The sequence below is a fragment of the Haliotis cracherodii genome, unplaced genomic scaffold (assembly GCF_022045235.1).
Source record: "Haliotis cracherodii isolate W230 unplaced genomic scaffold, xgHalCrac1.p SCAF_5, whole genome shotgun sequence".
Taxonomy (NCBI): domain Eukaryota; kingdom Metazoa; phylum Mollusca; class Gastropoda; order Lepetellida; family Haliotidae; genus Haliotis; species Haliotis cracherodii.
The window spans coordinates 23,544,410-23,561,121 of NW_027266308.1; the positions used below are offsets into that span (position 1 = coordinate 23,544,410).

Here is a 16,712-nt window from a genome sequence, read left to right on the forward strand (position 1 = left end):
ATACAGTACATGGTCAGTGTTATCACAGAACATCATACAGTACATGGTCAGTGTTATCACAGAACATCATACAGTACATGGTCAGTGTTATCACAGAACACATACAGTACATGGTCAGTGTTATCACAGAACATCATACAGTACATGGTCAGTGTTATCACAGAACATCATACAGTACATGGTCAGTGTTATCACAGAACACATACAGTACATGGTCAGTGTTATCACAGAACATCATACAGTACATGGTCAGTGTTATCACAGAACACATACAGTACATGGCCAGTGTTATCACAGAACACATACAGTACATGGTCAGTGTTATCACAGAACATCATACAGTACATGGTCAAATTTACACCCTACCATACAAAATCTAAAGTTCATTGCTAAACAACCCATTCACAAAAGTTCAAATGTCATGATGTTCCAAGAATGTTCAATTGTTAATGCAAACAGTTCCTGTATTTGGCCCTCAGCTGCTTCTGTACTAGGAAATCACCTGGGTGAAACAGGTCTCTATTGAGACTGAAGATTTAATACAAAAGTGAGGGCTGGGCAGTAAACATTATTTGTGGGTAAGGAATTTGGTTGGTGTTGTGAAATAAAGAGATTGATGTTTAAGGTGCATGCAAAGTGAATTGTTTAATAGGCATTTCTTAGAAGTTGACCGATGACAAAGTAGACACAATTCATGGATAACAACTTCTTTATTTGACTGTAAAGGTGACTTACCGAATCTATACCAAACTGACAACGGTATAAGAATCTATATGAAAATGTCGCCATTACAGTCAAATAAAGAAGTCGTATCCCTAAATTCTGTCTACTTTGCATGCATTGTGACAAATGTTCATTGAAACAGTGGGGGCAAAATACAGACCCTTGTTTTACATGTACAAGATCATAAATTCCCATCTTTCATCTGGTTTCACTACAATTGTCCAGCTTCCTCCATGAAGCACCTGCTTCTGGTTGTTTTTTTCACTCTCTGACTCCTGGAACCATGGATGGTTGCGACCAGCAACACTGCTGGTCCATACAGATTGTAACATGGGATGGCAGCATACCTTTCAATCTTCACCACATAAATTTGTTGATGATGAATGATTTTAACCATTAACCATGAGTGAATACAAGACACAAGAAGATCCTCACAGCATTGATTCTCCGTCTTGGATATGCAAAATGTATCAACATCCCCATGCAACACACATATGATATTATGCAAGAGATGACAGTGTACAACAACACAAGTCAGGCTGTTACCCCTGGAGACGACAAAAAGAAAGAAGCAGGAGGCAGCATGTGGTTGGCTGGATCTTAGTGGGTCATGTTGGCATTACCTGAAGACAAACCTATGGCATCAGAGGCAGTTCTCCCTGTGTCCAGATTGAACCTCACTGTAGGTATCTCCCAGTGACCTTTACCACATGGACAGCGGCAAAACTGGAGGATGAGAGTTATGCAGCCATCACCTACATCCTAATGACCCAGGTCAAAGTTCAGTGACCAATAGACATCAAGGTCATCAGAGACCTTATAGCACTATGTTTGTCAAGGCCAAGCACTGACATGACTGTTACTGGCAATATTATGAAAGGTCTGTAGAGTCGACCCATCAATACACAAACTTCTATTTTACAGATCAAGGTGAATTGTATGATATTGACATAAAGAAAAACACTTTCATATTATCAGTGGCCCCATCTTCATCCTTCCTCCAAACACCAAACGCACCTCCTGATCACCACTCATTCTAGAAAGTCCCGAAGTCCTCCCCCAATATCCGTCTTTCCAACACACTGATCATCTCCCTTCTTGATCATCACACACTCAGTATCACAGCTTGACTCCTGGCAGCTCCGTGCCTACATATCACTGTATGGAGCAACTCTTCTCATCCTTCAATGGAATGCGACCCTCAGATATTTGTTTGTCCAGAAATTCATCTTCCTCAATCCTGAAAACAAACATACAACAAAATTCAAAGACTATATGTGCTATATCTTCTGATTAAGGTAAAAAGGGACCATCTTGACACATGTATGACATCAGATGTGGATCGACAACAGTGAAAGAATCATGATGAAACCGTTACATTACCAGTACATATATTGTGTTTGCTCTTTCAGAAGCTATGGAAATATTGATGGTTTGTTGTTTAACGCCGCACTCAGCAATATTCCAGCTATATGAGGGCAGTCTGTAAAATATCAAATCTGGACCAATCCAGTGATTGACATCATGAGCATTGATCTATGCAATTGGGATGTGATGACATGCACCAACCAAGTCAGCTAGTCTGACCAACCAAGTCAGCTAGTCTGACCACCCAATCCCATTAGTTGCCTTACGATAAGCATAGTCGCCTTTTACGGCAAGCATGGGTTGGTGAAGACCTATTTTCTAACCTTTTGATTATTGAAGTGATGGCGAAATCATAGAATTTAGAATAGACAACACGCAAAGTTTTTACATGTAATTTATATAACACACTTGCTTGACATACATATTTCTGTGCTATACGTTGGTCGATTCCTATAGAGAAGAGGAAAGCAATATGTGAAAGTAAAAAAAAGTACATCCTGAATGAGGTATTTTCCTCATGTTGTGATGTAAAAGTAGACACATATGTATCATAACAGTCCATTACAACTGATGGCAAAATGACCTTCAGCAAGAATATGGAAAAAGAATCGGCCTTGAAACAGCAGTCACTCTAAGATTTCCATTACAAGATCAAAGTTTCTGCTCTTATTCTGATGAAGTCTGTCTTGTAAGCATGTCTGACGATGAGATGTTGGTAGATTCTTCATTAGCAAAGTGAAAATGTCCAGGCACTGATGACATAACATGAGCTTCCTATTCCTTAAACATCTCGTCTGATGACTACCAGTCAAGTGTCTGCAACCTCATTTCCATGTCATGAATCCTTGGCTCAACAATTCATCAACCTTATCAAACTAAGTGATAAGAAATCTCATTTCAATTAGAACTGAAGTTTCAGATTCATGAAAGTGTAAAATTTCATCACAGGTAGCTAATTCCATAAAGCACACACTTGTTCCATGATATAGGGGCACCTGATGTGGATTGTGTTGCAGCCCGATGTGTCCTCTCTCGTATCACAACCAGGCTCCCAGCAGAGAATCAACTTACACATCCTCTTGTCGACTTGTGAAAAACAGGATTTCTCAGATTTGTTTTCATACATCAAAAGACGAAGAGACTACCAATATTTACTCCATTTTAGTAGTGAGTAGGTATATGGTGTCGAATCATCTCAAGACCTGTTCGTATCTGCCCTTGGAAAGTTGATCTGCCGAAGATGGAAACAGATACCCTCGTTTATGATTGCATGAATCTTGAAGCCTGTCCTCCACTCACCTCAATAATTAACAAACAAATAGATAATCGGACACCAGCGCCCTGTCTACCTATCATCCACTAGCCCTATTGTCAGATCCTTTCTAAGTTAACAGTTTGGAATTTAAAGCGGTGGATTTCCTGTAGGCTGCGGTGTTTACCTTGTGTATGATGTCTATGTGAGGACAGCGCGGCCGGGACGCTGGTGCCACACTGTCTCGCCACCATTCCTTCCTTCAGTTACACACTACCGACACAATTAGGGAACAATCGCACTGTGCCTTCAATCTACACACGTAAACTTGGCCGTCATTGCTCTTTTAAGTGGCACACGTATAGGATGTCCCCGAGCCAACATAGCGACGGCAAGAGTGAAAGTTGAGCCGCAGTTCTCCAACTCTGGACGTGCACTTCAGCCTGGCTCCACTAAACAGCAAACTGTGCTAATAAACACGTGTGATTGCCTTGCGACATGCTTGTTTACCCATTAGTACATATCCAATTTTGGTAGTATGAGACCTGATGAGAGCAAACACTGTCCCCCTAACTTTTGATATGGGTGTGCAGGGTGTGAAACTCTGTCACGGCTCCTTGAAAAGAGGCCCCAAGGGGGCGTGAAGAGGGGAATTTCTATAGCTTCCATCTTCAAACACAGCTACAACACTGTCCTGATACCCTGACATTCCCACACCACGGACATTCCATGGTCTCATCCTACTCAAACACTCCACCAGCCTCCTTCACTAATGGAGGGACAAAGTAACACTCAGACCTTTGCCGAAACCAAACATCTACTGAGCGTAACAATTGATTGTTTTCATTTGACTCGGCAAAGTGGCCCATTCAGCTTTATTCATGTTCTGTCAATGGACTTGACAAGATGAACATTTTGAGAATACTTTGCATGTCTGTTTCCATCCGCCACCAGATCGAGAACATTCCGCACTGTCCACAGTGATATCACTTTACATGTAACATTCCGTATATCTGTTGCACAGGTGCTTTCATTACCTTCAAAAGCATTTTGTCAAAAGACTTACATAAGAAGTTCTTGTTCTTCTTGAGTGTTTTTTTTAAGGTTCAAAAGCATCTACGTCCCTGAAAGATACATCTGTCGTTCATAAACATGATGCCCATGAAAGAGATTAATTCGTAATTATCAATTGACATTTCTATGTTGTAACGCCTTCATTTACCACACCAGTCTGAGCTATTTCTGTCTGCAGTACGACATGAAGTCATTCCGAACTGACTGGTAGTAATTACTGATCAGGGATTACTGTCAAAGATGTGGACTTTCCTGGTAAAGGTAGATCTATGTACTGGAGCCAGTGATCACGATGTAATGTGCTCCCGCACACAATTAGATTGATGTACATGATGTCTTAATCTCTAACCATCGGGCTATTAGATGAAACCTTTTATATAGTTTTTTAAAAAATATTTAGTTCATACCGCAATAAAATGAAAGAAAGGTTTTGCCAATAATATAAGTATTGCATACTTTTGACTAGCCCCCCCGAAAGGACTATGAAACAACAGTTTCATTTGCTTCCTCAGTGTGTGCCAGTTCCTTTTGTCCACAGTGTGCCAGTTCCTTTATGTCCACAGTGTGTGCCAGTTCCTTTTTGTCCACAACACGTGCCAGTTCCTTTTTGTCCACATGTGTGCCAGTTCCTTTTTGTCCACATGTGTGCCAGTTCCTTTTTGTCCACATGTGCCACTTCCTTTTTGTCCACATGTGCCAGTTCCTTTATGTCTGCAGTGTGTGCCAGTTCCTTTTTGTCCACAACATGTGCCAGTTCTTTTTGTCCACTACATGTGCCAGTTCCTTTCTGACCACAACATGTGCTAGTTCTTTTAGTCCACAACATGTGCCAGTTTCTTTTTGTCCAGTGTGTGCCAGTTTCTTTTTGTCCACAACATGTGCCAGTTTCTTTTTGTCCACAACATGTGCCAAACATGTGCCAGTTCCTTTTGTTCACAACATGTGCCAGTTCCTATTTGTCCACAGTGTGTGCCAGTTCCTTTTTGTCCACAACACGAGCCAGTTCTTTTTGTCCACTACATGTGCCAGTTCCTTTCTGACCACAACATGTGCCAGTTCTTTTAGTCCACAACATGTGCCAGTTTCTTTTTGTCCACAGTGTGTGCCAGTATCTTTTTATCCACAACATGTGCCAGTTTCTTTTTGTCTACAACATGCGCCAGTTCCTTTTTGTCCACAACATGCGCCAGTTTCTTTTTGTCCACATGTGCCAGTTCCTTTTTGTCCACAACATGTGCCAGTTTCTTTTTGTCCACAACATGTGCCAGTTCCTTTTTGTCCACAGTGTGTGCCAGTTCCTTTTTGTCCACAACATGCACCAGTTTCTTTTTGTCCACAACATGTGCCAAACATGTGCCAGTTTCCTTTAGTCCACAACATGTGCCAGTTCCTTTATGTCCATAGCGTGTGCCAGTTCCTTTTTGTCCATAACATGGGCTAGTTCCTTTTTGTCCACAACATGCGCCAGTTTCTTTTTGTCCACAACATGTGCCAGTTCCTTTTTGTCCACAACATGTGCCAGTTTCTTTTTTGCCACAACATGTGCCAGTTTCTTTTTGTCCACAACATGTGCCACTTCCTTTTTGGTAAGTGCCATCATCTAGATACTTGATCACATGATGAGTAAGAGTGTGAGTGGTGCTCATCTGAGATGTCATATATATTTCCATGGCCTTGATAATGTTAGGCTGTTGCTTGCAATGACAGAACAGGTTTGGGACAGACAAACTAACACTTGCAACCTTGAACCTCAACCATTTCTTGGAAGTTACAATGAAACACTGAATGATGAACAGGTCACTGTTTCTGGTATCCCCAGGACTTATCCACAGAAGAACTGTGTTGCCTGCATCTGCTTCTGACTGTTTAGGCATAATGATTGTTATACTTACACATGATTCTGACAGTTTAGGCTTTATGACTGTTATACTTACACATGATTCTGACTGTCTTGGTGTTATGACTGTTATACTTATATGTGATTCTGAGTGTCTTGGTGATACCTACAACTGCTCTGGAGTGTCTTGGTATTATGACTGTGATACTTATACATGTTTCTTGGTGTTATGACTGTGATACTTATACTTGATTCTTGGTGTTATGACTGTGATACTCAGAGCTCCAGATAAGCTTTTGGTGTGGGTATTTTACCCATGCATTTTAAAATCATTGGGTATCAGTAATTCTATCTGGGTATTCAAATTTCTGTTACTCACTAGTTTTTACACATGTGGGTATTTAAGTTAAATATTTAAAAACACTATTCATCTAGTTCCTGCAAACTGGTGTCGTGTGGGTTCGAGAGCTTTATAGGACTCAAAAATACCGCGATACTTCCACAAGAAAGTGTGATGGCAAATGATCATGATGTAAGTGTCATTGTGGCGTTTGGCAAGGTTGACGGAATGCCCGTTTATAATTTCAAAATAAGTTGCTGATTTGCGAATCGAATACGCAGGGTTACTTCACAATATTTTGATGATACGCACAAGTTTTAATTTTGTAGCGTATCTGCAATGTTCTTTGCGTATTTGATACGCTTGGATGTTATATGACTGCGTATTTCTGCATTTCTGATGCGTATTTCACGCAGATACTCAGCTTATCTGGAGCTCTGATACTTATACTTGATTCTTGGTATCACGACTGTGATACTTATACTTGATTCTTGGTGTTATGACTGTGATACTTCTACATGATTCTTGGTGTTATGACTGTGATACTTCTACATGATTCTTGGTGTTATGACTGTGATACTTATACTTGATTCTTGGTGTTATGACTGTGATACTTCTACATGATTCTTGGTGTTACGACTGTGATACTTATACTTGATTCTTGGTGTTACGACTGTGATACTTCTACATGATTCTTGGTGTTATGACTGTGATACTTCTACATGATTCTTGGTGTTACGACTGTGATACTTCTACATGATTCTGAGTGTAGGTACTATGACTGTGTCACTTACGCTCTCTCCTGAGTGTCAAGGTGCTGCACTAGCTCATCTCGCTTGTTGACCACAGACACAAGTTCCTCCAGCAATAGACGCTCACGACGCTTTTGGGCCTCTGTCTTTTGCCAGTCTGGAATACATTATGATAGACATGTTCTGATGATTGATTACAATTAAAAATTGATTGTCATATGAGAGCAATGATTCATTGTAACTGTCAATTCTTGAAAATAAAAATCACATTCAAATATAAAATATATTTCAACTGAGTGGCCTTTAATTACCTTTAAACCTAAAAATGATTAATTGAACAATCACATTGATATACAACCAATCAGTTATTTTTTTTAAAGAATTCATTTTTGGGGATGATGACTTAACGTTATGCAAAAAAAACAAAATATACATATATGACAACAAATTATAATATTCTCTTCATGAAAAAAAGTCCTTCACTAGATAAGCTGGAAGTTTGGAAAATCAATGTGTTGTGATCTAAAGTTTTCTTCTTGTTGCTTTGTAGGTTTTTGAAGCAGTGACCCCCCTCCCCACCCCAAAATCTGTCTCAAAAACAAAATACCAGGCGTGCCACTCAATATTAAATGGTTGGTCCCCGATCAATGACTGATCAGCTGGAATTAACCGATTTTTTTCAAAGAATGATGAGGAAATCTCAACACCACACTGTAACGAAATAACATGGTCAGATACCAAGGACACTGGGTTGACACAGATTGAACACAGGTTGTACATACTAGGACAAGTACAATAGTAATCAATAGTGAGATCTGGAAAAATAAAGTTCAAGGTTTCAGTCCTATTCTGATGAAGGTATTCTGTTGTATAATTGTCAAAGTGAATAATATCGCATGTGGGGTAAAAGCAACTAGAGCCACAATTATTTCTATGAACTCAGCGATAGAAACTAACATTTTTAGTCAAATATTCCTTATGTTAACAAAAGGCAAAACCCTTACAAATGGCAAAGTTCTACATCCACTGCTGCCAACACTACGAGCATGAGTGAGACACACACAAAAGAATACTAATCTCAGGATGCTATACAAACATAGTTCTACCTTGGGTCTTTAACAGGATATATTTCACTAAAAATATTCCACAGAACATATATAGACATCCTGAACAGGCTAAACCTGGAAACATGAATGGACATTCTTAACATTAGAACCCTTAATCTTAATATAAATATTGCCACATCTATATTTAAGACACAATATAAACTGAAGGGAGAACAGTCCTGAAGAGCAAAAAACTACTGTGCTTTATTCAACAGGAGTCATCATCTCGTGTGACACAAGGTTGACAGTTTAGCGATGCATATTTCCATGATATTACTACTAGTCGCAATTGACTGCCAAGTGTGACCAGGTTTATTTTCCAGTGCGTAGAGACACAAAGGGTTAACACTAGAGTTGCTTTTACTGTCACCTGCCAGAAAACAAATATATGCTGATGAAGCGCGCACACTGCTAGCTGCGATTTAGTGTAGCAATGCAAATACAACAGAATAAACTATCGGCATTGTTGACCAAACGGTGTGAAACAGTTAATGAAAGGTGTGCACAGGGCATTGTGGGCCACTTAGAAGGGGCTATTTCAAACATACGCAGTAAGCCAGCAACAATAGAACAGCATGGATTTGAGCGCTGACAAAAAATACCTGTCAATATTTGAACTTCACACGAAAGCGTATTTAGTTGCCAATTTGAGGAGTTGAGATTTTTCAAAATGGAGAGCATATGGGGAAGACTTGTTGGATGGCAGGAAGCATATGGCTGTTGAATATGCCATCAAATTTGACAAATTAGTGTTAATAAGGTGTTGATTACCGTGAGGTGTGACAGCTGTAACCTGGGATGATATGACAGCGGCCAGCCAGATCTTATCTTACACACTACGATACATGCCAGCACATCAGCCAGGCAAATTAACAGTTGTGGCTGTACACTGACATAACAGGCTGACTGTGCTGGGATACAGGGCAGGATCACACACGGATAATCTTTTATCAATAAATCAATATCAACACGCAGCAGAGGTTATCAAAGATGTAATGTGCGTATCATTCTTTAGTAACTGCAATTTAAACCACAAATTGATAATGACAATTATGATGTGAGAAAAGAAATAAAATTCCATTCCAAACCAAAACAAACAATAGCAACTTTTGTAGATACAACCAATAGACAGAATGAAGATAATATATTTATTGTAGAAAAATTATTAATTTTATTTGAACAATGTTAAATTCATTCTAAAACTAGAATGTGTAATTATTCATAAAAACTGATGTCTGTCAGTTGATTCTTTTTGATACATAAGTTCAAGTTGTAACTATATATGTGTTTGCGATTCTGAAAAAAAAATAATAGCAACGAAAAAAGTACTGGTACTGTTTAATGCATTAATGAAGAAGCATTACAGTTGATGCGATGTCGACTCTTTATACAAGATAAGACTAAGAACATGTAACAACAGTTTGTGTTGCGTAAGTATCAATCAGTAGCTTTATGCATGGTAGAAAGATTCTTAAGAAGTTCCAAATTGTTTCCAAGGAAACACAAGAAATAATAAAAATAAAAATTGAAAAATCTGGAAAAGTTTGAGTGAGGATGGTTTTAGGCCGCATTAAGCCATATTCCAGCAATATCACGGCAGACGGACACAAGAAATGGGTTTCACACATTGTACCCATGTGGGGAATCCATCCCGTGTTTTCGGCGTGACGAGCGAAAAACTATAACAACTAGGCTACCCCACCGCCCCAATGAAAACGTAATAGTTGAGCAAGTGGTCATTGCACATGCATACTTTCATGCAAAAATAGTTATTAGTTCGAGAGTTATGGCTCGAAAACAAAGTCCAGAGTTTGATACTTAGTCCATTTAACAGTTTCCATGGAACGTAATAAAATAATACTTATAAAAATATCAAAATAGCACAAGGAACCAACAAAGCTGATGAGTAATGCATATGGCAAGTTCTGTGGAAAAATGCTGAAAGGTTTAAAAAAACAAAACAACATTGCCCAAAACAAACCCTTCACTTGTTTGAGACTAAGTAAAAAACTTTTCAGGGAAACATAAGAAACTAAAATTTAGAAAAAATTCAAATTAGCCAAAGGCACCAGTTAAGCTGATAAGCAATGCATATGCCAAGTTTTGTCGAAAAACATTGAATAATGGCTCGGCATAGGATGGGAATGCTGATGCCGAAGGGCACCGAGAAAAAAACCAATGTGTCATAATGACAAGTTACTGTTTTAGACATTTGTAAAACATTCTCGTTATATAAAAAAGGCATTTCTTTGTGGATCATAAATAAATTGCATGAGAATGCAACATATGTATATAATAAATTAATCATTTAATAGTCCTTAATTTTATTTGAACAATATTAAATTCATTTATAAAGAACCATATTACTTCTTAAGAACATTTTTATAATAATTCTTGTGATACCAAAAAAATGGCAATACTTTGTGGATCATGAATAAATTGCATGAGGAGTCAACTATCATTACAGGGACCAAACTTTACTTTATGGATAAAGATGTTTTGTCCCCTCTGTCCGAAACAAAGGCCTGTGTGTGTGAAGGGTATCAAGACCCAAGACTTAATTTACTACTGTGTTGTCTTTGCCCATTTTTACTGTTATGTCTGTGTAACGGTGGTAGTGGCCACGCGTCAGTCACTGCGCCGACAACTTCGACATGTAACAGTATATTCCTTAAGCCAGGTGTTCCACCAGGGCCTTGCTGACAATCCAACTTCCCTTTCAAGTCCGCTGACGACTTAATTTTCTCATGTCCACTTTCACTGACACAAATCGACGGCGGACGCGCGCAGGGTGTCGGCTTCCGACTAAGCTCATCTCAAGCATAGAGGGCTGACCAATGTGGCTTGTGTCAAAAACAAAGCAACACATATCGCCTTCCAGCCACGACCCACTAAACACAAGGCCATTATTGTACAACAACAAGAAGGGGGGCCGTGTCACAAGATGTAACCCGATCTGCTTGGACAGTCCAGAGGAAACATGGGGACATATGGTCCTGGCTTCTTCCTATTCATCTCACTCACAAGCACTGTAACGTGCAGGTACAATCAGCCTGGCACACAGTTTGCACATCTTCAATCACACTTGAGGTAGGTGTCAGGCCTCCAGCTCAAGACCGGCATGTCAGACAGCTAGGGCCAGGAAGCAATCTCACTGATACTCTTCTATCCCGAGCAGATCTTCTGTAGCATATTCTTAAGTGATGTATACACAAACACTTTCAAACTCCATTGTAATACTTCTATTTATGATATTACAAAAAATACTTTAAAAAATTTTGTAGCAAAATAAGAACTAAAAACATGACATTTTCAGTTTATTTTGTCTATAAGTCAAGAGAGAGGGCATATTTGAAGTAATGAATACAACACAACACTATTTTATCTTCATGTCAAGAGAGTGGGGTGTGTTTTTTTTCAGTGTTCAAAGAAATCTCCAAAAGACAAGTGCTGCTTATGTTTTAAGTGACCATGCTAATATATCTTTCTCCACTTAGTAGGAGTGATTGGATTCAGGTTGATTATCAAGTTTTTCTTTCAGTTAGATAAAGGGATACACAAGATCCCTTTTTTCAGTGAGAAATATATTCCTCCCCTGTAATGCAAGCATCTAAATTTTCTTTATTTTGTTGTTAGCATCGCAATGTTTCATTCCTCTTGCTAAGGCAGGCACTTATTCTGTTTTAGCTGGAGGAATAATATTAAAAGATGGTACTTGTTGTTACCCTGCCTGGTCCTTGGCAATAAAGGGATATAATAAGGACTGGTCGGTTTGGAGTCAGTATTGTGTCTGAGTGGATAATCCATGTTAAACTGCTGCATGGTTTCTCAGTGGGCTAGCACCATAAAACCAGCATTAGTCTGGACTAAAAAATTCAAACACATGCACACACATGCATACACATCGATATAAGTGCAATAATCAGTTAAACGCTATTTAATGACCACCCAACTTGTCAGACAGTATGTCATCTACCTCTTGTTGAAAGGTTTGAATGTTTAACTGAAAAAGATGGCTTCCTAAACTCTCTTGCATTGATGTCCCTATGTTTGTCTGTGCATACACAGAGAGTGGAACACTAAAGTCATTGATGTTGCCACTAAATCATGAGCTGTAAATAGTTTATCCAGACCAACAAACACGTGGTTGACAGCATGAGCAACGACCCCCCAGGAATCCACACATGGCAACCACCTGATTCCTATTCCAGATGCTCTTATACCAAGCAAGGGGAACAGGGGCCCGTTCCACAAAGCGATCATAGCCCTAAGAAAATCTTAACTCCCACAGATTAACATAGACTTACGACAGTCTTAGTGCTAAGATTGCTTTGTGGAATGGGGGACCAGGGTATGATTTCTACCCATGGTAACTGTGTATGTAGGTACATACATGTGATGTGACATTGGATAGGATATTGAATACATTAGACATATTTGTGTTTACCTGTTTATAAGCATACACAGGTTTACCCGATGAGGGGGATAAATAATAATATCTGTCAATAGGCCCAGGCCAATTGGTCACAGCCAGTTCATGGGCAGATGTGGAGTAATGTTCACCTGTGTATAAGCCCAGCCAAGCATGCTAAGATAGGCCGTCGGGGCAGGGTGAGTGAGGTCATCGCTGAAGAGTGTTGATGTCTGCCACATAAACTCCCCTATCAAGATCCTTTTCATCAGTGGGATGCCGCCAGCTCAGATCAACCAATAACTATCTAAGCATTCTTCAAGAAATTACCTCAAGCATCAATCCCTTTTGAGCGCAGAGCTAAACGTCAGGTAGACGGAGGAGTAAGTCGACTTGGGCGAAGCGCTGTGGAATCCTCTTGGTCTCCTGCCACTCAACGCCATATGGCTGTGTTGTCTTCCTGTCAAACACAATCGCGTAATTGCTACCGTCTTGCCTAAATGTTTTGATGGTAGCTAGAGAAACAATTAGCAGGCTGAGCGTCTGTGACTGAAGACCGGCGTAATCCCTTTCAAGTTGCTGGCTGTGACAGCCCAGAAACAATGGGTAGATTCCTCATGCACCACCTCGGCCATGTCCCGCCACTGCTGCCTGTGTACCGCTATCCTGCACGCTCATCTTGTACCTGTCACGCGTGATAGATGCAGCTCTCCTGGCAAGGAGGTAGAGTCTTGCCTCATTCACTCTCGAGAGTGCGTATACAGTAAGCCCATATGTTCCTTTAATGACAATGGCTGATCTCCACTATTGCCTCTACATGATAGCAAGCACACAGAACATTTCAGACAGTCTTTTTTTAATGAAACACGAGAAACACTGTAAAGATTTATCACTTACTGATATGAATCATAATGAGTCAAATTTCCAATAAAATAAATTTGGTCTAGAATGTTATTGAATAATGCATTTGTTCCTCTAAATTCCATTAAAAAATATGATTAAACACTTGTCAATAAAATATTAAATATTTTCATTTCATATTCTCCATGATTGATGTTTCAACAATACCTCAAAGCATTGCATTTACAATGACAGAAATTCTGCTGCTGTCTCCTTGTTGAGATTTCATCAAGTCAAGGACAACAGTCTGATCACCCAACAAAGGAATGTATGGGTCTATTATCCACTGTCCGGAGTCTATCAGTATATGCATAGTAAACAGAAGTGTCACACTAGACTTTAACTAATAACTTAAAGCCCCAATCCAGTAAATTGTCTGTTAATGTGTAAAATGATACTTGATTAATGTGATAGCAATTTTTTGCTGTTGTTTAATACCGCACTCAGCAATATTCCAGCATTATGATGGCGGTCTGTAAATAATTGAATCTGGACCAGACAATCCAGTGATTGACATCACGAGCATCAATCTACACAATTTGGATATCATGACATGCATAAACCTAGTTGGTGAACATGAGCACCCGATCCTGTTAGTCGCCTCTTACGACAAGCATAGTCGCCTTTTACAGCAAGCATGGGTTGCTGAAGACCTATTCTACCCCGGATCTTCACGGGGAGAGACAAGCATGGGTTACTGCAGACCTAATTTAACCCGGATCTTCACTGGTCTGATAGTAAGTAGAAGGAATAGTGTCACAGCATCCTGCCAAAAACACTGGTTAACATTAACACACACACCTACACATACCTACACACACACACATATACTTCTGAGTCTACACCTGAATCCTGGAAGGTGTGACTCTTATGTTTCTCTAATGGGGCTGCATCTATGTATCGATCAATAACAAAACTTGTTATTCTGGATGTGTATATATATATGAAAATCTAGACCTGCAATTAATCAAATTAATTCTAAACATGATCTAGGCTGATCCAATACATGTTTAAAATTGAATGTCTTGCCTTCTAATCATGCATCTTCACCAGGGTATTCTTAACACATGTAAATGTTTCTATGGCAGTGATTTATGAATTCTGTATCAATTTTCATACATTTGTTTTGATAATGTATTGCAGGCCTCAAAGTTTAAATTTTTACCAAGTAGCCATGTGGCTACAAGTATTTTTTTCCAGGTAGCCAGTAGCCAATTGTATATTAGTGGAAACTGTACTTGAGTTTTGTTATTTGTGACTCGAACAATGATGCAATTTATGTTTCTAGATTATATAGGTATATCCTTGCTTAACCAATAAACTATCAACTAAAATAAAATACTAATTACATTAATATTTATGCATTTCGGTTTATTGTTGATGAATTATTTGTGAATACAATTAGTAACAGACATGTTTATATTTGTGTCTACATATGTGTAGCCATAGAATTAAGTCGCCACAAGATATTTTTCAAAGTGGTCATTTGGCTACCCCTGAATTTTAGACAGTAGACAAATTGAAATTTAGGTCGCATTGGCAACCGTTTTAGTCCTGTATTGACATAAAACTATTCATACACTAATATCGCTCGATATGCTCACATCCCTTCTTCATTTTACAAATTCATTCTTGTCATTAAAAAAAGAGAAAAGCTATTGAGACTTTCTAACACTGAAAACTGAAATATTCCTAATAGACCTCTCATCACAGGAGACAGATTTGTGGCAAGTCCTGACAATTCAGTTCAATGGTGACAGAAACCCGATAAAACTGTGGGGCTTCTTTAACTGCTTCCTTCTTCACCAAGATTTCAATACCGTTGCAGAAAACAATATGTTCCTTTATCAAGCTATAACAAGCTTTGTATTCACTGAAGTCATAACATACTTTCAACATGGAGTCAGACACCTATACACCTCTATAGTGACTGGTACAAAGACGAGCTGCTCACTGTCACCGCATGTTCTTCCTCATAGCCTCCTATAGGGTCAAATATTAAACCTGTCATGTCTCCATTATTATTGCTCACTTAAATGTCTCTTTACACATGTTTCTTGTTGCAATATTTTCCTCACAACGTGCAGTAACGAGTCTGCAATGGAAAATACTAAGGAAGTACTTAGTACTTCAGTGTCATGTTTCAACTGTCTAGCCAAAATAATTCAAAATCTGAAAATATTTATTACAACAATATGACAAAGAGATAATTTATGGATAACAATTTCTATATTTACTGTAAAGGCGACGTTTCGGTATAGATCTTATACCATTGTCAAGCAAGGAACCACAATATGTTTCAAAATAAAGATTTGCCTTCCTGGTCCTTACTAGTCTTCACAAGAAGACTTGTCATAACTAGGGGTGAAATAATACAGCAAGGTCATGATACAATATGTATCACGGTACATAGGTCATGATACGATTCATATTGTGATATTCATATCTACGTCAAATCGTGTGGAAACTTCTCATAAATATTTCAGAGCAAATTCAAAAGTAAAAGCTAGCTGTAGAGACATGTAGCAGCTATTTTCAGTAGTGAACTAGAACCTTAATTACAACACAATTATCGCGATATTTGACGGACAAAAAAGCTGTGTGTCATTAAACAAGTAAGTAATTTGATTTTAGGAAGTGTATCATCTTGTATCGCTGCAGAAAAAAAACGTATCATGTATCACAACGTGAAAATGAAAAGTCAAGATGCACCCATGCACTGATGTCAGTGATAGAAACTAACTGTTTTAGTCAACTTCTGGGAAGTCCTTATAATGACAACCTATAGCAAAACCCACAATAATGGCCAATTTCTACTAGCCCTTATGATACCTTAACTATTGGGCAGTTTGGCAAGGGCCATAGAACTAGTGCCAATTTCTAACGCTGGATGTATTATTCCAGCCCTATCATTTACCAGCTATTTCACATCTGACCCAACTTCATCTC

At 38.9% G+C, this 16,712-nt stretch overlaps 1 protein-coding gene across 10 annotated transcripts in view; it reads right to left on the reverse strand.

Annotated features, from left to right (window-relative positions):
- Window positions 1-219: 219 nt before the first annotated feature.
- LOC139442034 (EH domain-binding protein 1-like) overlaps window positions 220-16,712 on the reverse strand; it is a 96,056-nt gene continuing 79,563 nt past the window's right edge. For all 10 annotated transcript variants that reach the window (XM_071222808.1, XM_071222809.1, XM_071222807.1 and 7 more), the window contains 2 exons: window positions 7,389-7,503; window positions 220-1,963 (listed from right to left, as the gene is read on the reverse strand). In XM_071222808.1, the coding sequence (XP_071078909.1) occupies window positions 1,879-1,963; window positions 7,389-7,503 (200 nt within the window). In that variant the 3' untranslated portion in view covers window positions 220-1,878. The remainder of the gene's footprint in view (window positions 1,964-7,388; window positions 7,504-16,712) is intronic.